The 24,162-nt window shown below is 39.4% G+C and overlaps 1 protein-coding gene across 1 annotated transcript in view; it reads right to left on the bottom strand.

Annotated features, from left to right (window-relative positions):
- The window catches only part of LOC115221379 (U3 small nucleolar RNA-interacting protein 2), a 34,011-nt gene extending 13,536 nt beyond the window's left edge, over positions 1 to 20,475 (bottom strand). Inside the window, exons 1-9 of the mRNA XM_029791555.2 lie at positions 20,249 to 20,475; positions 16,634 to 16,686; positions 15,466 to 15,611; positions 12,396 to 12,439; positions 10,450 to 10,491; positions 9,348 to 9,474; positions 7,223 to 7,347; positions 3,620 to 3,712; positions 2,355 to 2,455 (exon numbers count right to left, since the gene is read on the bottom strand). Coding sequence (XP_029647415.1) covers positions 2,355 to 2,455; positions 3,620 to 3,712; positions 7,223 to 7,347; positions 9,348 to 9,474; positions 10,450 to 10,491; positions 12,396 to 12,439; positions 15,466 to 15,611; positions 16,634 to 16,686; positions 20,249 to 20,344 — 827 coding nt within the window. The 5' untranslated portion in view covers positions 20,345 to 20,475. The remainder of the gene's footprint in view (positions 1 to 2,354; positions 2,456 to 3,619; positions 3,713 to 7,222; positions 7,348 to 9,347; positions 9,475 to 10,449; positions 10,492 to 12,395; positions 12,440 to 15,465; positions 15,612 to 16,633; positions 16,687 to 20,248) is intronic.
- Between the last annotated feature and the right edge of the window lie 3,687 nt (positions 20,476 to 24,162).

The following is a 24,162-nucleotide window of genomic DNA, read 5'->3' as shown; positions in this document are numbered from 1 at the left end:
TAGAGAAACAATTCTTAATCCTTTTGATACCAACCTAGCTGAAGCTGCCTCTGGTTCTGTAGTATAAATGTCTTGTTTCCAAAAGTTCTGAATCAAAATCTTCCACCAAACCTTTGTCACCATTTATGTTCCTAACACTAGCTGAATGATAACTAAGTTATTTTACTAAATTCGTTATATTTAAAATTAATTGAAAGAAACACAGAGCATCTCAACAGAAATGCAATTAGCATATTTCTGTTTACACACACCATCTTTGTTTCAATTAGAATTTTTAAAATAATGAAGAATTTGATAAAATAATTTTCTTGTTATTAAGCTGCTGTCTGGAACAAATTAAAAGTTATATTGGGATGGAAGATTTTAATTTAGATTGTTTTAAGACAGTGAATTTGTGTGGTGTAATCAAGGATTATCTCGGACCGGTCAGTAACAAAAGGATTAAGTAAAATTTGATAGACAGAAACAGGCAAATATGCATACGTGTGTGTGTGTGTGTGCATGCTTTCACAAATGACAACCCATACATCATCATTTAACGTCCGTTTTCCATGCTAGCATGGGTCGGACGGTTCGACCGGAGTCTGGAAGCCATGGAGGCTGCACCAGACTCCAGTCTGATCTGGCAGTGTTTCTACAGCTGGATGCCCTTCCTAACGCCAACCACTCCGTGAGTGTAGTGGGTGCTTTTTACGTGCCACCTGCACAGGTGCCAGACGAGGCTGGCAAACAACCACAATCGGTTGGTACTTTTACGTGTCACTAACATAGACACCAGTCAGGCGGCGCTGGCATCTGCCACGTTTGTACGGTGCTTTTTACGTGTCACCGGCACAGGTGTCTTAACTGCAATTTCCAATTGAACTTTTATTTTGATGTTGATGTACTTGACTCAATAGGCCTCCTCAAGAACAGTGGGTCACTCTAAGGGATAACAGAATGTCTGATGATGGTGATGGTGATGATGACCATTTGATCAGCAGTGACAATTTTCGAGTCCTTCTTAAACAATCCAGCTGCTGAGCAATTCAAAGTGTACAGGTGTGAAATACAAAATACCTTTATGTGAAGAAAACAAGCAGGTAGGCTTAATAAGGCGTTTGGTTCTAATTATGAGAACATGGCCATGGGGTTAATAAGATCACTTCCCAACCACATGAATCCGTGTTCAGTCCCACTGCGTGGCACCTTGGGCAAGTGTCTTCTACAATAGCACCAGGCCAACCATAAGCCTTGTGAGTGGATTCGGTAGATGGAAACTGAAAGAAGCCCATTGTGTTAGTGTCCCTTTATCTTGACATCGAGCGATTATGGTAAATGAGTGTTAGTGACATATAAGGAAATTTGCTCACATTCAAGGGTGCCATGAAAATATGTCCAGCCAAGGGGAAACAGAACCCTGCTTGGAGATAGGCGAGGGTTGGTGACAGGAAGGGCACCCAACTGTACAACCTCTGCTTCAAAGAATTCCATCTGACCCATGGTTTGATGATGATGGTGATGATGATGATGTTTACTGAATACAGCCAGTAGAGTATAGAAAGAAAACAGAGTGGTACAACAGCCAGCTTGTGAAATTAACGCACTAGTGGCTGAGTACTCCACAGACACATGCAACCTTGGCATAGTTCTCGGGGAGATTCAGCATGACGCAAAGTGTGACAAGGCTGGCCCCTTTGAATTACTGGTAAAACTCATCTCATTTTTGCCAGGTGATTGAACTGGAGCAAAGGGAGGTGAAGTGTCTTGCCCAAGGGCACAATGCACCCCCCAGGAATTGATCTCATGACCATATGGTTGTGAGTGTCAGTCATTTGACAGTGGCCATGCTGGAGCACCGCCACCTTGAAGGGTTTTAGTCGAACAAATCAACCTCCAAGACTTATTTTTTTAAAGTCTACTACTTGTTCAATTGGTCTCTATTTACTGAACTGCTAAGTTATGGGGACGTAAACACACCAACACCGGTTGTCAAGCAATGGTGGGGACAAACAGAGACAAAGACACCACACACAGATATATATATATACACACACCCACATATACATACACCCACATATATATACACACACAGATATACAAACACACACACATATACAATGGGCTTCTTTCAGTTTCCATCAACCAAATCTACTCACAGGGCTTTGGTAGCCCGAGGCTATAGTAGAAGTCACTTGCCCAAAGTGCCACGCAGTGGGACTGAACCCAGAACCATGTGGTTGGGAAGCAAGCTTCTTACCACACAGCCACACCGGCGCCTATAAATAACAAACTGATATTATTTCTAAGCAGTTTGTAAAAAACCTAAATTAGGAAGAATTCTTGGATCGGGGAAGCTGGCGCTACCAACTTACAGTGTTTCAACATAGGACATCTGGTCTAAATCCCACACTTTCACAGAACGGTCTTGGGAACAGCTAAACATTTGGTGAGTATTCTTCCGGAAGGCTAAACCCTGAAGAAACAAAGAGAATTAGAAGTATAGAATTAAAGATTATTAAATTTAACGAGAGATTACAATAATAACAAAAGAACAAAAAAATGGTTTTAATGTTTTAACCCTTTAGCATGCAAATTATTCTGTCAAATGTTATAACTAATTATTCACATTGTTTTGAATTAATTATGCTGATAATCTTGTGGTTTTGAGACTTCAAAGATGTGATTGTTTATTTTTAGAATGACATTGTAGGGTAGGTGTGAGAGATCAGATCTTGACAATTTAAACATAAAACATGTTGAACATTTGGGCCAGATATGGCTGGTTTAACCCTTTCGGTACCAACTCACCTGAAACCACCTCTGGTTCTGTTGTACAAATGTCTTGTTTTCAAAAGTTCTGAATTAGAATCTTCGCACAAACCTTAGTCACAATTTATGTTCCTAACACTAGTTGAATGATAATGAAGTTATTTTACTAAATTCTTTGTTATATTTAAAATCAATTGAAAAAAAACATAGAGTATCTCAACAGAAATACAGTAACGAAAGGGTTAAAATATATAATAGAGAAACAATTCTTAACCCTTTTGATGCCAACTTGATTGAAACAAACTCTGGCTCTGAGTACAAATGTCCTGTTTTCATAAGATTTGAATTAAAATCTTCCACCAAACCTTAGTCTCAGTTTATGTTCCTAACACTATCTTAATGATAATAAGGTTATTTTACTAAATTCTTTGTTATATTTAAAATTAATTGAAAGAAACACAGAGTATCTCAACAGAAATTTGGTAACAAAAGGGTTAAAATATATATAATAGAGAAACAATTCTTAACCCTTTCGTTACCAACCTGGTTAAAACAACCTTTGGCTCTGAGTACAAATATCTTGCTTTCATAAGTTCTGAATCAAAATCTTCCACCAAACCTTAGTCACAATTTATGTTCCTGACACTAGCTGAATGATAACCAAGTTATTTTACTAAATTCTTACTGTGGCACCTTGGGCAAGTATCTTTGACAATGTCCTTGGGCTGACCAAAGCCTTGTGATTGAAATTGGTTGGTGGAAGTTCCCGTTGTGCATGCATACTTGTGCGTGTGTGAAAGGACTTGGGCCTCCTTTGGTAGAGGGGTGGAAGTAGGGAGAAATGCAAGCAAAATGTTTGAAGACTTACTGTGATGGCATCACGGTGACCCTTAAACGTTTGTATATGCTGGCAATTGGTTGGATTCCAGATGTGTATTAACTTACTCTTGTCACCCGACACCTTTAAAGATAACAAAAAAAAAAAAACATTGAACTCCAGATAATAATAATAATATAATAATAATAATAATAATAATAATAATAATAATAATAACAACAACATCATCAATCCTATAAGTATTACCAAAATGAAAAAGATTGAATTCTTTTACTCTTTTACTTGTTTCAGTCATTTGACTGTGGCCATGCTGGAGCACTGCCTTTAGTCGAGCAACTAGACCCCAGGACTTATTCTTTGTAAGCCTAGTACTTATTCTATCGGTCTCTTTTGCCGAACCGCTAAGTTACGGGGACGTAAACACACCAGCATCGGTTGTCAGGCGATGTTGGTGGAGAAAAACACAGACACACAAACATACGCACACATACACACATATATATATACATATATACGATGGGCTTCTTTCAGTTTCTGTCTACCAAATCCACTCACAAGGCTTTGGTCGGCCCGAGGCTATAGCAGAAGACACTTGCCCAAGATGCCACGCAGTGGGACTGAACCCGGAACCATGTGGTTGGTAAGCAAGCGACTTACCACATAGCCACTCCTGCGCCTATATTTGTTTATTTTCAACCTGTGGAAGACACACGAGATATCAAAATATTGTTCATTTGATAACAGTTGCATTCTTCTCTTTTATTATTATTATTATTATTTCATATTTTGGCACAGGCCTGCAATTTCAGGGGAGAGGCTAAGAGTCAATTACATCAACCCCAGTATGCAACAGGTACTTATTTTATCAACCCTGAACAGATAAAAGGCAAAGCTGACCTCAGTGGAATTTGAACTCAGAACGTGGAGACAGACGAAATGCTACGCTAAGCATCTTGCTCCGTGTGCTAACAATTCTGCCAGCAGGCCACTTTCGGTCATAATAATAATAATCCTTTCTACTAGAGGCACAAGGCAGAAATTTTGGGTGGAAGGTACTAGTCGATTACATTGATCCCAGTGTATCACCGGAACTTGATTTATCGACCCCAAAAGGATGAAAGGCAAAGTCGACCTCAGCCGAATTTGAACTCGAAACGTGGTAGCAGACAAAATACCGTGGTTGTGTGCAGATGCAGGAGTGGCTGTGTAGTAAGAAGCTTGCTTCCCAACCACATGGTTCCAGGTTCAGTCCCACTGCGTGGCATCTTGGGCAAATGTCTTCTGCTATAGCCCCGGGCCGACCAATGCCTTGTGAGTGGATTTGGTAGACGGAAACTGAAAGAAGCCTGTCGTGTGTGTGTGTGTCCGTGTCCCCATATTTGTGCGTCTGTATTTGAAACCTCCCTCCATCATCATCATCATCATCATTTGACAACCAATGTTGGTGTGTTTAAAGAACCTCCACCCACCCCCCGTAACTTAGCAGTTCAGCAAAAGAGACCGATAGAATAAGTACTAGGCTTACAAAAACTAAGTCTTCCGGTCGTTTTGTTCGATTAAAGGCGGTGCTCCAGCATGGCCTCAATCAAATGACTGCAGCAAAGAATAACAGAATAAGAGAATTTCGCCCAGCGGAATAAAGATTCTGCCAGCTAGGGGAGGAGGAGGGATCCTTTTCGGTTTGAACAGCAGTTTTTTTCTAGCGGTGTCATATGAAATTGTCACCCATAATTATGACCCTAGTATCGATCTATTGCATTACAATCTGTTTTAGGGTTAGTGGGAAGGGTATCTTTTTTTCTTCACAAATGTAAATAAACCCAATCTGTCTCTTAAACGAGGGACATATTCATACGGCACAGAATGTTGTTTTTTTTTACCTCAATAGACGTCATTGATTGGTTGAAATTGCAGAAAGTGAAGAAAAAAAAACAACAAGTATCTTACAAACTATAGAATTTTCTCAATAAAGCCAAGAGAAAAAGATGTTTTATAAACACATTCTACTAGTATACAAAGTTTAAAAGTGTTTAGTTACTCTCTCTTTTACTTGTTTCAGTCATTTAACTGCGGCCATGCTGGAGCACCGCCTTTAGACGAGCAAATTGACCCCAGGACTTATTCTTTGTAAGCCCAGTACTTATTCTATCGGTCTCCTTTGCCGAACCGCTAAGTGACGGGGACGTAAACACACCAGCATTGGTTGTCAAGCAATGCTAGGGGGACAAACACAGACACACAAACACATATATATACATATATACGACGGGCTTCTTTCAGTTTCCGTCTACCAAATCCACTCACAAGGCATTGGTCAGCCCGGGGCTATAGCAGAAGACACTTGCCCAAGATGCCACGCAGTGGGACTGAACCCGGAACCATGTGGTTGGTTAGCAAGCTAATTACCACACAGCCACTCCTGTGCCTGGAGTTACGTGGAAATTATTTTAAAAAACTGCCGTTCAAACCGAAAAGATCCCGGAGGGGAACTGAGAGAAATAACTGCATAACATACTATAAAGCAGTACAGAGTTAACTGATTCTGCATAAATAATGAGGTAAAAATAGTCGACAGGTGAAAGAGCTTAGCATTTGTGGTAAGATGTGTTACGATAAAGGAACCTTTGAGGTCGCGAAACGTAGCAAGGGAGATAACTCTGCTTTTATAGTTTGCATTGTTGTCGAATGGGAAAAGAATTGAATCCTGAATTCATTTGGGACAGTTAACGTCAGGAATTATCATCATCATCGTTTAGCGTCCGCTTTCCATGCTAGCATGGGTTAAACAGTTCACCTGGGGTCTGGGAAGCCAGAAGGCTGCACTAGGCCCAGTCTGATCTGGCAGTGTTTCTACAGCTGGATGCCCTTCCTAACGCCAGGATGCCCCAATCTGTTTATAAACATCAAAGCTAGTAGCATCGATACACACACAAACACGGTGGGGGGCATATAGATCTATCATCAAAAGACATTCCAGATATGACCATCCCATGTTTAAGGTCTTGTTATATAATGCATCTTTTCGTTAAGATAAGGCAATATAATCTGAAGGAGATTTGGTTGCTATTGCTGGCAAATCAAGCAACTTACTGCCTCAATGAAAAAAGGGGTTAGAGGTAACGAAAGGGCACCAGTTGTGACAGAGGCAGACAAAGAAATATAGTAGGAGCACTCCGTTGGTTACGACGACGAGGGTTCCGGTTGATCCGAATCAACGGAACAGCCTGCTCGTGAAATTAACGTGTAAGTGGCTGAGCACTCCACAGACACGTGCACCCTTAATGTAGTTCTCGAGGAGATTCAGCGTGACACACAGAATGTGACAAGACTGGCCCTTTGAAATACAGGTACAACAGAAACAGGAAGAAAGAGCGAGAGAAAGTTGTGGTGAAAGAGCACAGCAGGGATCACCACCATCCCCTGCCGGAGCCTCATGGAGCTTTAGGTGTTTTTGCTCAATAAACACTCATAATGCCCGGTCTGGGAATTGAAACCGCGATCCTCCGACCGCGAGTCCGCTGCCCTAACCACTGGGCAATTGTGACAGTGGCAGACAAAGAAATAAGACCAAAAGTAAACAAGAAAGGGGCTTAGGGTCTGCGAGATACGACAAGTTTGGTAAAAATCACTCACCAGAAATTCTCCATCAGATGATATCGCTAGTGCTAATATGTGTGTCGTGTGACCCACTTTCACACCCTCGGCTCCCTTTTCCACTCGTGGAATTTTATGGACTTTGGAACATTTCGCTACACTCCCTGTCAAAGAAAAAAAAAAATAAGACAAAATTACATTATTTACATTATTTACATTTGACGGATATTTGTCCTCATCTTGTTTGTTGTTAACACAACATTTCGGCTGGTATACCCTCCAGCCTTCGTCAGGTGTCTTGGGGAAATTTCGAACTTGGGTTCTTAACCTAAGGTATTTTTTGATATTATTATTATTATTGTCATTATAAAAGAATTAATTATTAAAAATAAAAGAATTAATTATTATTATTGTTATTCAGGTCACTGCCTGGAATCGAACCTGAAATCTTGGGGTTAGTAGCCCGCGCTCTTAACCACTATGCCATATGCACTTTGTACTTTGACCTCTCATATCCTTCTCTCTCTTTCCGAGTGGGGAAAGCCATGTATTCACCTCTTGAGCAAGACACTTGCTCCTATCTGTGTATCATACTGACGTATCCCTCAACACTACACCCCACTCACTTGAAAGGGTCTTGGCCTTGGTGACCCCACCCATGCTGGTGTCACACAAACCAAAGAAACATCCAGTACACTCTGAGAAGTGGTTGGCAGTGAGAGAAAGACACCCAACTGCAGAAACTATGCCAAAGCAGACCTTGGACCTAGGTGCAACCCTCTGGCTCACAGGTTCCTTCAGGCCAAACTGTTCAACCCATTCCAACACAAAAAAGAGTATTAACCCTTTAGCTTTCAGACTGTTCTGTCAATTGCAACGATTATTTATTTACATGGCTGATGCCAATATCACATAACCAGCCCATTTAAAAAGTACCTTTCAATCATTGAGCAATAAACTGTGCTTGTGAAGACCTGTTGAGTCAAGCGAAATTGTAGTTGTGGCTGATGCCAGTACTGCCTGACTGGCACCCGTGCCAGTGGCACATAAAAAGCACTATTTGAGCATGGTCAATGCCAGTGCCGCCTGATAGGGTGTACTGGCCACAGCTACGATATTGGTTTTGCTTGACTCAACAAGTATTTTCAAGTATATTATATCACCTGACACACCAGGGGTACTCTTAACAGGGCCGGACATGTGCAGCTGTGATCTCACATTAGTTGCCGGGTCTTCTCAATCACAGCGTATCTCCAAAGGTCCCGGTCTCCTATCATTGCCTCTGTGAGGCCCAATGTTCAAAGGTTATGCTTCACCACTTCATCCCATGTCTTCCTGGATCTACCTCTTCTACAGGTTCCTTCTACAGTTAAGGAGTGGCACTTCCTCACACAGCTGTCTTCATTCATACGTAACACATGACCATACCATATGCGAGGAAGTGCCACACATACATACACTAACAAATATGGAAATATAACCACAACAATCAAAATCAAAATCACATTCGATGACTGGCATCCGTACTAGCGGGGTGCAAAGAGCACCATACGAGCGTGATCATTGACAGAGCGGATAACCGGCTTCCGTACCAGTGGCACATAAAAGGCACCATTCGAGTATGATCATTACCAGCGTCGCCTTACTGGCACTTGTGCCCGTGCTAGTAGGGTTCCAAGAGCACCATCCAAGCGTGATCGTTGCCAAAGCAGCCAACTGGCTTCCCTGCCGGTGGCACGTAAAAGGGCACCATTAGAGCGTGATCGTTACCAACATCGCCTTGCTGGCACCTGGGCTGGTGGCATGTGTAAAAAGATTTGAGTGAGGTCATTGCCAGTATCACCTGACTGGCCCCTGAGCTGGTGGCACGTAAAAAGCACCCACTACACTCTCGAAGTGGTTGGCGTTAGGAAGGGCATCCAGCTGTAGAAACTCTGCCAAATCAAGATTGGAGCCTGGTGCAGCCATCTGGTTCGCCAGCACTCGGTCAAAATCGTCCAACCCATGCTAGCATGGAAAGCGGACATTAAACGAGGATGATGATGATGATGATGATGATGAACATGAATGTACAGGAACTCACAAGAACACACACACACACTGATTACAAGAGACACGCTACAGCGAAAAAGACAACAACAACAAAAAACCCGAAAAGGCTTACATTTGATAATAGAGCAATCTTTGGAAGCACTGAAAACGTAGTTATTATCTGGAGTGATTACAATACAGGTGATTGGTAGCTTGTGTCCTTTGAGGTATGTGATATCAGAACTTTCAGGTGGAAGGTACTAAAACAAAAAACAAAAATAAGGTTAGAAACGATGCCACGAAATGATGAGAAATTACAATATTTATTCATCTATAAAGTGAATCCGACAAACAAGGACAGACAAGGGGATTAAGTCGGCTACATCGACCGCAGTGCGTAACTGGTGCTTAATTTATCGACCCCGAAAGGATGAAAGGCAAAGTCGACCTTGTGGTCACGTGTATTATACACACTGCTTGTTCTTTAGTAATCTCTCTATATATAAAGCTGAAGTTGTCTGTGTATGGCAGATTTAGTAGCCTTCAACTAACACTATCTCCTCCGAGACACTGCGGCGTAAGTTGACCAAAATTGAGAGTATGATAGAAGAAGGCTTGCTCTTCCTTCCATAGAAGAAAAAATTCAAATCAGACCATGTTAACACCAAAAATTATTTACATCAATAAGGTGCTTTTTTTTTCTATGAAAATCCCTATTTTTTACGATTTTTTGCCTGCTGTGTCGCTATTTTTTGGTGTATTTCAACCAGAAAAATATTCACTTAAAGAGAATAACAAGCTACATAATGCCAAAATTTTTACTTTTCAAAAATTTCAATTCTAAAGGGTCGAAAAGAAAACAAGCCCGAGCAACGCTGAGCTATACTGCTAGTATGATATAAGGCAAAAGAAGTGATTAGTCAGTTTTATTATAATTGCCTTGGAAAAGTTTAAATATCCTCAAAATAGTAGTAAATTCCAAAATGACCTTTGAACTTGTGTTTGCAATAATAAAAAGAAACAACATAAGTATGGAAGTCTCTGAAGGACATAATACAGAATGCAAACAATGCCACAATGTGCATCATGGTTCTCTGTTAGGCAGAGGCACAATATACCTGAAACAACAGATCACTACATGGCATCATGAGCATGCTGCTGAACCAGAGCTGACCTGGGGTTGTACAATAATGACAACAGTGATGGACACACAGACACACACATATAAGACTTACCTCATCTGCAACTTGTTTGTTGAGTTTCCCACTCTGTTCTAACTGGAAAAAAAAACATTAAAAAAAATTAAAAATTGTAAACAAACAAAAAATCTCAAACTGTTTAGTAATTTCTTACTGTTAACAACAACAACATTAATTACATTTGATGGATATTTGTCCTCATCTTATTTCGGCTGATATACCCTCCAGCCTTCATCAGGTGTCCTGGGGAAATTTCAAACCTGGGTTCTCATTCCTAAGGTATTTTTTGAGGTTATTATTATTATTAATATTAAGGAAGGATAGGAAAATATTAGATTTCTAAGCCCTAAAATTCACTCCATAATTGTTCACGGGTATATGGTGTAGTGGTTAAGAGCGCAGGCGACTAACCCCAAGATTCTGAGTTCAATTCCAGGCAGTGACTTAAATAATAATAATAATAATAACATCGAAACCCAGGTTCGAAATTTCCCTGCAGAAGGCTGGAGGGTTTATCAGCCGAAATGTTGTGTTATCAACAAACAAGATGAGGACAAATATCCGTCAAATGTAAATAATGTAAATAATGTCAATAATTCCTCATCTCTTAAATATAGAACTGTAAAGCTAATAACAACAACATTAACAACAGTTTCTAGCAAAGGCAAAAAGTCTAAGAAGCAAAGTTGATCTCAACAGGATATGAACTTAGAACAGAGAAATTTGGAAAAAAAGAAACCACAAGGCATTTCTTTCTGATGCTCTAAAGCAGGAGTCCCTGAACTTTTTAAGCCATCGACCACTTCATGGAATTCTTGACCCCTCATTGACCCCCAGGCATGTACAGGAAAATAAGTAAATAATAAAGTAGATGTGCATTTATCGACCCCCTTGAATAGTGCCATCAACTCCCAGGTTGATATCAACTACTTTGGAGACCCCTGCTCTCAAAGCAAACGTTCTCAACCACTTTTTAGCTATGGACCCTTTTTATTGCTATTTTATCCTGGTGAACCCCCAAAGCCATTCAATATTTAAAAACCAGTTTTATGGGAACTTCTATCAAAATTCCTATTTTCGTTTTCACAAATTCTGCTGAGGTCGACTCTGCCTTTCATCCTTAGTCACAATTTATGTTCCTAATACCAGCTTAACCCTTTTGATACCAACCTGGCTGAAACCACCTCTGGCTCTGAGTACAAATGTCTTGTTTTCAAAAGTTCTGAATTAAAATCTTCAATCAAACCTTAGTCACAATTTATGTTCCTAACACTAGTTTAATGATAACCAAGTTATTTTACTAAATATTTTGTTATATTTAAAGTAATTGAAAGAAACACAGAACATCTCAATAGAAATATGGTAACAAAAAGGTTAAAATATATAATAGAGAAACAATTCTTAACCCTTTTGATACCAACTCGGCTGAAACCAGCTCTGGCTCTGTAGTACAAATGTCTTGTCTTCAAAAGTTCTGAATTAAAATCTTCCACCAAACCTTAGTCACAATTTATGTTCCTGACACTAGCTTAATGATAACCAAGTTATTTTACTAAATTCTTTGTTATATTTAAAATTAATTGAAAGAAACACAGAACATCTCAATAGAAATATGGTAACAAAAGGATTAAAATATATATAATAGAGAAACAATTCTTAACCCTTTTGATACCAACCCGGCTGAAACCAGCTCTGGCTCTGAGTACAAATATCTTGTTTCCTTAAGTTTTGAATTCAAATCTTCCACCAAACCTTAGTCACAATTTACGTTCATAACACTAGCTGAATGATAACTAAGTTATTTTACTAAATTCTTTGTTATATTTAGAATAATTAAAAGAAACTCAGAGCATCTCAACAGAAATACATTAACGAAAGGATTAAGTGTTTTTAGAAATTGAGAAGTAAACTAAAAAGTACTTAGTTATCTCCCTTTAGTTGTAGATCAGATGCCAAGGTAAGACCACAGATATTTTACTTACAAAATCATGTTTCAACCTGTCACTGATCGCATCTCTTTTATCGTCTACAAAAGAAAAGAAAAACACGAAGACTTATTACAATTCACTGGAGATTCTGCTGTTTTGTTTCTTCTTTATAATTAGATTGTGTGAATGTAGCAAGGATGGCACGTATGAATGACGAAGCCACCTTGAGCATAAATCCTATGAACCCAGAAATTGAAAACAGAGGGTTTACCCACTTGCAAACAAATGTGGTAACATATAACAATATTGACCAAGGTTACCGTGGTCTTTTTCGTAGGCTTTTCTTTCCACGGATAAACCTTACTTGCTCTCCCCTTTACACCATACATCATGACACTGTGATACACGATCCCTATTGATCGTTTTTCTTTCCTCTTCCCCTTTTTTTCCTCTTTTTTCATTTTTCTTTTCTTTTGTTCCTTTTCCTTTTTTTGTTCTTTTTTTCCTTTTATGATCCCTTTTGATCGGAAACCTACGCCACCTTTTTTTTGTTTTTTGTTTTTTTCATCCCCCAAAAGAAAAGCTCTACCTTGTAACTTGTCCCATCTGTGTGCAGCCCTGTGTGGCCAATAAAGAATTTATAATTAGATTGTGTGTGTGTGTGTGTCTTCTGGGTCGATATCATGAGTACTAGTTGAGCACTGGTGTCAATGCAATCGACTTAACCCCTCCTCCAAACGTGCTGGCCTAAGCCAAGTGCACCCATGCTGGTGGCACGTAAAGAACATCTTTTGAACGTTGGGCTTCACAGAGGCAAAGCAGCCGAGTTCCTTTCAAGCATTAGGCCTCGCAGGGGCAATGACCGAGACCTTTGTCAATATATCGTGCTTGGGTAGAAGGCCCATCAAGCCAGGTAAAATCACAATTGTGGCAGATACCTGTCACACACAAATTGGCATATATATATATATATACATACATATATATATACACACATATATATACACACACACACATATATCATCATCATCATCATCATCGTTTAACGTCCGTTTTCCGCGCTAGCACGGGTTGGACGGTTCGACTGGGGTCTGGGGAGCCAGGGGCTGCCCCAGGCTCCAGTCTGGTCTGGCAGTTGTTTCTACAGCTGGATGCCCTTCCTAACGCCAACCACTCCGCGAGTGTAGTGGGTGCTTTTTACGTGCCATATATATATAATGATAAGAGTAAATAATTTCTTTAATGGTTTTTAAAAAATTCGGTATGTAAATATAACCGATTAACGGTAGGAACTTCTGTAAAGTTCAGTATATATATTGTATATAAATTGTATATATAAATTTTTGTAATGCGCATGGTAAAATTTTGGAGGGAAAATTTACGAATTCAACTGTCTATTTAGGTTTAGCCTATGCTCACTTTCTTCAACTCTTTTGATGTCACCTGGTCAGAAGGTTGAGGTACGTGGCATTCGATAAATCTATTTCAATGGAGAGTTGCGCTGATGAAAGATATGAAATATATATTCAAAATATATATAAAATACATATTCAATATATTTCTAATCTAGAAACATGTTCGCAAATGACCGCCAGACTTTGTTTTCGTTATTTATTCCTTTTGTTTTGCATTTGTGAATTACAGGGATATGTCGTATGTGTAGTCTCATTTGTAGAAAATAGAAATAAAGTCTTTGACTGCTATTTCTAATTTTTTCGGTATGCGGCTAAGCAACCTGTTGCCTGCCCCTTTTATTTATTCATATACAAACAAGTACACATACATACACAAACAAACACCATTGTCAATAATTATCTAACTATCTATATATATATATATATATATATCCACCCCAAACTGTAAGGACAATCTGGAAACTTGACTGATGAGAGAAGGCTGCAAATGTTTTTTCCTGTCTGTCTTTTTGTTGTTTTTCTTTTGTCAGTCTTTGTATCGTCTGTCTGGATGTTTTATTGCCATCTGTTGTGACCTTGTTCCGTCTTTTGGCTTTACTTATACATATAGTGGCATACGTACACTTTTGCTCACCTTGTAAGTATGTGTGTGTATATATATGTATATATCTATATATATATGTGTGAATATATATATATATGTGTGTGAATATATATATATATATATTTAAAAAATGTGACCTCGTGTGTACCGTTGGCGATTTTTTTCCCTCCATCTTCCCTTCTCTGGATCTTTCCTTTTCCAATGTTTCTGACGAAGAGCTCCACTCGAAACGTTAAACCCTCCTTCTTCCCTTCCTTCCTGAGCGTCCAATAATACTATATTTGTTCCACGTCCTCGCAATGTTGTGTTTTTTTGTGCTTTCATATTTGGATTAACTATATATATATATATAAGATCAGCATCAATTTAGATTCAAATGAATATGGTACTTAATTTAGATGCACCAGAATTTTTTATGGTGTTACCCATAAAAATATGCGGGGTGATTATAATCAAAAATAAGCAACAAGAATGAATCCGGTAATTTAGTACAATTGTTTCATACTACAACATTTTATTAAAAGCTGTAAATATTACAGCAGATTTAAGATGCCGAGTAATCTTCAGCCAATTTATTTAGGTTTTCCAATAATATAAAGTTCTCAGATCAATTAATAAATATTTACCTTCCCTAAGATGTTATTAATTGATCTGAGAACTTTATATTATTGGAAAACCTATATAAATTGGCTGAAGATTACTCGGCATCTTAAATCTGCTGTAATATTTACAGCTTTTAATAAAATGTTGTAGTATGAAACAATTGTACTAAATTACCGGATTCATTCTTGTTGCTTATTTTTGATTATATATATATATATATATATATATATATATATATATATATATATATATATATAGATAGATAGATAGATAGATAGATAGATAATTATATTAGTGTTTTGTTTTTATGTTTAGTTATAATAAAAACAATTTTACATTATTCTGATGAGTAACTCTGTACTTTTAAAGAGTACAAATTTATAATTCTTAAATCAGAGCGACATCGAAGTTTTCGCAGTTCAACAAAGGCTTAGCTGGCAGAAACTTTGAAGTCCCTATCAACATCATAAATAAATAAATAAACAGATCCGTAGATACTCACCATCACTTCCATCCTCATCATCTCCAACACCCTCACTTTTCAATTCAGCCAAATATTTTTTAGCCAGACGAATCTTTTTCTCCTGAGCTGTTTCTTCATCTGATGAGCCACCCTCATCCGATGGTAACTTGTCGTATTCAACATCACTGGAAGGAGAAGAAACAAGATTAACAGAAGCAAAAGCAACCAGACAGGTCACCATTCGGTGATGGGGGAGGAATGTCACTAGGACAATCTCATCATCATCGTTTAACATCCGTTTTCCATGCTAGCACGGGTTGGACGGTTCGACCGGGGTCTGGGAAGCCAGGGGCTGCACCAGGCTCCAGTCTGATCTGGCAGAGTTTCTACAGCTTGATGCCCTTCCTAACGCCAACCACTCCGCGAGTGTAGTGGGTGCTTTTTACGTGCCACCGGCACAGGTGCCAGGGGAGTCTGGCATCGGCCACGATCGGTTGGTGCTTTTAACGTGCAACCGGCACAGAAGCCAGTCAAGGCGGCACTGGCATCGGCCACATTTGGATGGTGCTTTTTATGTGCCACCGGCACAGGTATCACAACTACTATTTCCATTGATAATTCATCTTCAACTGTCATGAAGTCAATTACAGTGTTGGTCAATTTATTATCAGTGTGCAAAGCAGTGGTCCTTAACGAGGGTCCATGTGGCCCTTAGGGGTCGACATCGGATTTTGTTTTTAGAATTAATCAGCAATAAACAGGTTATATTTCTACAATACACAAAACATTTTCACAAATGTTTTTTTAATATAGGCGCAGGCGCGATCGTGTGGTTAGTAGCTTGCTTACCAACCACATGGTTCCAGGGTCTGTCCTTGTTTGTCCCCTCTGTGTTTAGCCCCATGTGGGTAGTAAAGAAATAGGTATTTCGTCTGCTGCTATGTTCTGAGTTCAAATTCTGCCTTTCAGGGTGGATAAATTAAGTACCTGTTGCGTACTGGGGTCTAATCTAATCAACTGGTCCCTTCCCCAAAAATTTTGGGCCCTGTGCCTAGAGTAGAAACAAATTCTCCAGTGGAAAAGGAAAAGTCATGTCTATGTCAGAGTCTGCCAGAACTTAAGAATGGACAAACTCCAATTTGTCTTCTTGTTTATAAAGATCGGGGTGGGGCCACGTTAGTCTGAGGTTTTAGTTAACATCTCTCACCTGTCAGATTCAATTTCTTCTTCCTGCTTATTATTGCTGCTCTCCGTAGGTTCCTGAAATGAAAACAAAAGAGTACGGTACTCACATTATTCTGTTAAAAGCAATACTGGTATATCTTTTTCTTTACTACCCACAAGGGGCTGAACATAGAGAGGACAAACAAGGACAGACTAAGGGATTAAGTGGATTACATTGGCCCCAGTGCAAAACTGGTACTTTATTTATCGACCCTGAAAGGATGAAAGGCAAAGTCGACCTTGGCGGAATTTGAACTCAGAACGTAACGACAGACGAAATACCGCTTAGCATTTCGTCAGGTGTGCTAACGATTCTGCCAGCTCGCCGCTGTTATTCGGAAAGGATCGATGGGCCACGCTTTCGTGGTCCGTATTCGTACTGAAAATCGAGATCGAGCAATACTGGTATATCTTACACTGAAATCAATTCGAAAGGAAACTGAAAAGATTGAAACTTGGCATCCAAACAGAAAACATCCACATTAAGAATAACCAGCAAGACCCAAGGAAATTCTGTTTTATAAAACAATCTTGTTTCTATTTTCTAAAAGGCCTCCCCCTCCAACCAGGCTGTAGAATTGGGAAGGAAGGGGGTTGGAGGTATTCTTTTACTGGTCTCAGTCATTTGATTGCGGCCATGCTGGAGCATCACCTTTAATCGGACAAATCAACCCCAGGACTTATTCTTTTGTAAGCCTAGTACTTATTCTATCGGTCTCTTTTGCCGAACCGCTAAGTGACGGGGACGTAAACACACCAATATCGGTTGTCAAGTGATGTTGGGGAGGACAAACACAGATACACAAACATATATATATATACAACGGGCTTCTTTCAGTTTCCGTCTACCAAATCCACACACAAGGCTTTGGTTGGCCTGAGGCTGTAGTAGAAAACACTTGCCCAAGGTGCCACGCAGTGGACTGAACCCAGAACCATATGATTGGTAAGTAAGCTACTTACTACACACCCATTCCTGCGCCTATTTTTTTCTTGAAAAATTGAAATTTTACAAAATTTTTTCGCAATCCTAATCTTCATGTTTTTCTACGTATTTTGCAAATAATAATAATAATAATAAAATTTAAAAAAAAAAACAAAAAGTGAAAAATGAGTGGGAAAGGAAGAATCGAAATTTTGAAAATGCGATTTAACCCCTCGTAAATTCTTTATCCTTTGGAATTTGTGTAATGGTTCAAAGTAGACTGCCTATTTCTAGCACGTTGAGTGACCACATAGAGGCTCCAACGTTGGCCAGAGTAAAATCAGTAGCAAGTAGTGAAACCCAAAGAAATTTCATGTTTCTTAAATGGTCTTTTTTTCTGTTTTGGTGGATAAATTTATATAAGTCTATGTTAAAAGATTTCATAGACTTTCTCCAGCCTCGCAGTTCAAAACAGGCATAAGTACAGAAATGTGCCCCCAAACTCCAACACAAATTTCTTTAGAACGCTTTTTTTGGATCTTTTTGGTTTGAACGGCAGTGTTTTAAAATAATTTCCAGGCATAAGTACAGAATTGTGCCCCCAAACTCCAATACAAATTTCTTTACCTAAAACTTTTTTTAGAACCCTTTTTTTGGCAGTTTTTAAAAATAATTTCCAACTAGACACTTTTATACTTCGTATACTAGTAGAATGTGTTTATAAAACATCTTTTTCTCTTGGCTTTATTGAGAAAATTCTATAGTTTGTAAGATATTTGTTGTTTTTTTCTTCAATTTCTGCAATTTCAACCAATCAATGACATCTATTGAGGTAAAAAAAACATTCTGTGCTGTATGAATATGTCCCTCGTTTAAGAAACAGATTGAGTTTATTTACATTTCTGAAGAAAAAAAGATACCCTTCCCCCCACCTCTAACCCTAAAAGAGATTGAAGTGCAATAGATCGATATTTCTTGTTTTTTTCCCCTCAATTTCTGCAATTTCAACCAATCAATGACCTCTATTGATGTAAAAAACATTCTGTGCCGTATGAATATGTCCCTCGTTTAAGAAACAGATTGGGTTTATTTACATTTCTGAAGAAAAAAAGATACCCTTCCCCCCACCACTAACCCTAAAAGAGATTGAAGTGCAATAGATCGATATTTCTTGTTTTTTTTCCCCTCAATTTCTGCAATTTCAACCAATCAATGACCTCTATTGATGTAAAAAACATTCTGTGCCGTATGAATATGTCCCTCGTTTAAGAAACAGATTGGGTTTATTTACCTTTGTGAAGAAAAAAAGATACCCTTCCACCACCTCCAACCCTAACCCTAAAAGAGATTAAAATGCAATAGATCGATACTAGGGTCATAATTATGGGTGACAATTTCATATGACACTGCTAGAAAAAACTGCCGTTCAAACCGAAAAGATCCCTTTTTTTTTAATGAAATTTTCCACGGATAAACAATAACCTAATGAAACAAAATTGTAAAGATTTATAAATTTTGACACCAAAAATATTTAGAAAACGTGGAATTTCCACGTGTTCCACAAGTAATTTTAATTTGGTGAAAGTGAGAGCCCCTCTGTGGTCGCTTGACATGCTAGAAATAGTCAGAAGCTTCTTCAAACAACACACTAACCGGGTTTAAAAGTAGACACTTTGCTTAATACATTCCGAGGTAAACTGTGCGAGTTAAAAAGAAAAAAAAGGAACGGACGGACGGACGGACGGACGGGATGGTCATGGCGGCGATGGTAAAGAATACGGACACCTGGTGTTTAGAATTAGGGGTTACGGGTTAGGGTTTTTTTTGTTACGTCGAAAACGGGTGGTGTGCGTATTCTTTACCTCCACCGTTTGGCTCATGATCGTTAATCCGTGGGTTCGATTCTCGTACTCAGCTGAAAATGGGTACCAAAACACAGCTGGGGGTGGAGTGAGGAATAACCTTGCAGTTGTCAGGTGCTCTTGTGTTCCCAGTCGTTTAGACGCGGCCTCATTGTTCAGTCTTTTACTTGTTTCAGTTATAAGACTGCGGCCATGCTAGAGCAACACACTGAATAGTTTTAGTGAAACAAAGCGATCTCAGGACTTATTTTTTAAGCTTGACACTTATTCTATCGGTCGCTTTCTCTTAAATACAGGGGTCTCGACGTATCTACGTAACCATCGATACGTCGATGAGCCGGGACCTCTGTATTTAAGTAGTGCCCTATCAATAGATCTAAGGTACTACTTAAGAAGAGTGGTCCCGGTGCGCGCACTCGCGTAAGCTAGTCGTGACTAGTCGATCCTACGAATACCTAGCAAAGTAAATAACACACAAAATAAATAATTATTTTACACGAAGTAAATAACACACAAAAACACAAAGTAAGGATCGACTAGTCACGACTAGCTAGCGCCGGTGCGCGAGTACACGAGTGCGCGCACCGGGACCACTCTTCTTAAATAGTACCGTGCCTTAACTGTATTGATAGATGATAACGAAATGAATAATAGAAGGGTTAACAACGAAGAAGAAGCGACGAGGCGAATGATAGGGCCTTAACAGACATTCTATTATCCCGTTTATACAGGAAGTCAAGACCACGTGGAGTTCGGAGCAATCGTTGGATTAAATGAATTATAAATAAAAAAGAAAACAATCTCAACATACTTGTGTCAGTTTAAGGTCCTTACGATCCTTGCGGCGTTTTGTGTCCTGCAGTTTCCGTTTCTTTAAAGGTTTATCGTTCCGTATAAAAAAAGACATTTTAATTTTAATTTCTTTAAGGGATTCTGTCTAAAAGTTTTGGGTCGCACCTGCAGCCGGAAGTAATTAGAACAGCCGAAACAGCACCGTCTGCGCAGTCGTCAAAAAGCTTGACGCTACAGTGATCTCCCTTGGAGTAAACGTGGTTTAATGTTCTAAGTTTCCTTTCCAAACCTCGTGATTCTGGGTTCGGTCCTACACGGCAAGCTGGCAGAAACGTTAGCACGCCGGGGCGAAATGCTTAGCCGTGTTTCGTCTGCCGCTAGGTTCTAAGTTCAAATTCCGCCGAGGACGACTTTGCATTTCATCCTTTCGGGGTCGATTAAATAAGTACCAGTTACGCACTGGTGTCGATATAATCGACTTAATCCCTTTGTCTGTCCTTGTTTGTCCCCTCTGTGTTTAGCCCCTTGTGGGTAGTAAAGAAATAGGTATTTCTGAGTTCAAATTCCGCCGAGGTCGACTTTGCCTTTCATCCTTTCTGGGTCGATTAAATAAGTACCCGTTACACACTGGGGTCGATATAATCGACTTAATCCGTTTGTCTGTCCTTGTTTCTCTCCTCTATGTTTAGCTCCTTGTGGGTAGTAAAGAAATAAGGATTTCGTCTGTCTTTACATTCTGAGTTCAAATTCCGCCGAGGTCGATTTTGCCTTTCATCCTTTCGGGGTCGATTAAATAAGTACCAGTTATGCACTGGAGTCGATGTAATCGACTTAATACGTTTGTCTGTCCTTGTTTGTCCCCTCTATGTTTATCCCCTTGTGGATAGTAAAGAAATGGGTATGTCGTCTGCCGTTACGTTCTGAGTTCAAATTCCGCCGAGGTCGACTTTGCCTTTCATCCTTTCGGGGTCGATTAAAAAAGTACCAGTTACGCACTGGAGTCGATGTAATCGACTTAATCCGTTTGTCTGTCCTTGTTTGTCCTCTCTGTGTTTAGCCCCTTGTGGATAGAAAAGAAATAGGTACCTTGGGCAAGTGGATTTGGTAAACAGAAACTAAAAGTATCCCATCATGTATACATACATACTGTGGTTAATGCTTACTTTAACTCCCGGTCACCAAAGCACGATAAAAAAACAGAAGTGTAATAGATGTAAAAAAAAGTCCATTAAACGAATTGAAGAAAAATTGCACCAACGAACAGGGGGCGGAGGGAGAGGACTTTCGGAATATTCACACGATACGATTTTTCCCCTAATAACTTTTAGGAAAATGGATATCTTTTGATGAAATTTCATATAAATACCGTTCAAACGTAGGAGTGGCTGTGTGGTAAGAAGCTTGCTTACGAACTACATAATTCCGGTTTCAGTCCCACTGAGTAGCACCTTGGGCAAGTGTCTTCTACTATAGCCTCGGACCGACCAAAGCCTTGTGAATGGATTTCCTAGACGGAAACTGAAAGAAGCCCATCGTATATATATATATATATAGATAGATAGATAGATAGATAGATAGATAGATAGATAGATAGATAGATAGATAGATATGTATGTGTTTGTGTTTGTCCCCCCCCCCCCAACATCGGTTGACAACCGATGCTGGTGTGTTTACGTACCCGTCACTTAGCGGTTCGGCAAAAGATTCGGATAAAATAAGTGTTAGGCTTAAAAAGAATAAGTCCTGGGGTCGATTTGCTCGACTAAAGGCGGTGCTCCAGCATGGCCGCAGTCAAATGACTGACACAAGTAAAAAAAGTAAACGAGATTACGATTATAAAGAAACTTGCGGCGAAATTTTTTCTGAGGGAAGGAGGTGAGGAGGAATTTCGAAGAGAATAAAATTCATAAATTATTTTTTTGCTTGAATATAATGGAAATAAGCTTGAAAAATATTTTTTAGATTCATTTTATTTTCCCTTTTAGTAATAGAATTTTTTTTTTTATAAGATCCCATGTATTTAACCATCGCACAAGGATTAACTCTGAGCACCTTTTCAAACTCCACCCGTCTAACACCCGTGGACATATTTACAAAGTCAGAAAACAGCACAGCTCCCATGACTTTAGGAAACATTTTTTTCACGGTGAGAGTTGCTGAAGCATGGAACAAACTGCCGGCATCAGTTGTTAGTTGTCGGAGCACTGCATCCTTCAACACTTCCATGCTTCCTGGGATTCGCCAACACTACACCTGATTTTCTCCCCTCCATACACACACAAGCATGTATCTGACTCATACATTGTTCGCTTTCCAGACATTTGTACATTACTGCATGTGCTTTATATGCACTTTTGACAAGTTGTGGTGCACCTGAGCACTGTATACAATAATTTCATTATTATTATTATTTATTATGCTGAAAGAAATAAATTCCTAAAGACGGTGTTGAATATGGCTTCACTATGAAAATAAATTACGGGTGATTTAGCTGGTGTTCTCACCACATCCCCACCGTTGGTATCATTTTAAAAAACCTTTCTCTATTACTCAAACGAAAAATAAATGAATCTAAAATTTTTTTCTCGAATCCCCCCCACACCGGTGTTAGCAGTATTTCGTTCTGAGTTCAAATTCCGCCGAGGTCGACTTTGGATTTCATCTTCTCAGGATCGATGAAATAAGTACCTATTTCTTTTTTACCCACAAGGGGCTAAACAAAGAGGGGACAAACAAGGACAGACATAGGTATTAAGTCGATTACATCGACCCCAGTGCGTAAATAGTACTTAATTTATCGACCTCGAAAAGATGAAAGGCAAAGTCGACCTCGGCGGAATTTGAACTCAGAACGTAACGGCAGAGGAAATACCTATTTCTTTACTACCCACAAGGGACTAAACATAGAGGGGACAAACAAGGACAGACATAGGTATTAAGTCGATTACATCGACCCCAGTGCGTAACTGGTTCTTAATTTATCGACCCCGAAAGAATGAAAGGCAAAGTCGACCTCGGCGGAATTTGAACTCAGAACGTAGCGGCAGTACCACTTACGTACAGGGGTCGATATAAATTTCTTTACTACCCACAAGGGGCTAAACACAGAGGGGGACAAACAAGGACAGACATAGGTATTAAGTCGATTACATCAACTCCAGTGCGTAACTGGTTCTTAATTTATCGACCCCGAAAGGATGAAAGGCAAAGTCGACCTCGGCGGAATTTGAACTCAGAACGTAACGGCAGACGAAATACCTATTTCTTTACTACCCACAAGGGACCAAACATAGAGGGGACAAACAAGGACAGACATAGGTATTAAGTCGATTACATCGACTCCAGTGCGTAACTGGTACTTAATTTATCGACCCCGAAAGGATGAAAGGCAAAGTCGACCTCGGCGGAATTTGAACTCAGAACGTAGCGGCAGTACCACTTACGTACAGGGGTCGATATAAATTTCTTTACTACCCACAAGGGGCTAAACACAGAGGGGACGAACAAGGACAGACAAACGGATTAAGTCGATTACATCGACCCCAGTGCGTAACTGGTACTTAACTTATCGAATCCCGAAAGGATGAAAGGCAAAGTCGACCTCGGCGGAATTTGAACTCAGAACGTAGCGGCAGTACCACTTACGTACTGGGGTCGATATAATCGACTAGGCCTCTTCCCCCAAAAATTTCACCTAAGCCATGCGCCTAGAGTAGAAATAATTATTAGTCATTAAGACCGTTCTATACTTTGTCTTAAAGACTTTTTCATACAACAAATTGTAAAACTAATCGGAAGTTGAAAAAAAGTTTATAAACCTTTATTTTAAAATAGAGATGATATTTTCTTTGCGGGACTAATAACAGTAATTAATTAATTTTGATCATAATTATCGCATTATTTTCATAAATATTCAGAAATGTGTTTTATTGG

The sequence above is a fragment of the Octopus sinensis genome, linkage group LG18, assembly GCF_006345805.1.
Source record: "Octopus sinensis linkage group LG18, ASM634580v1, whole genome shotgun sequence".
NCBI lineage: Eukaryota > Metazoa > Mollusca > Cephalopoda > Octopoda > Octopodidae > Octopus > Octopus sinensis.
This window is presented reverse-complemented; position numbering and strand designations above follow the sequence as displayed.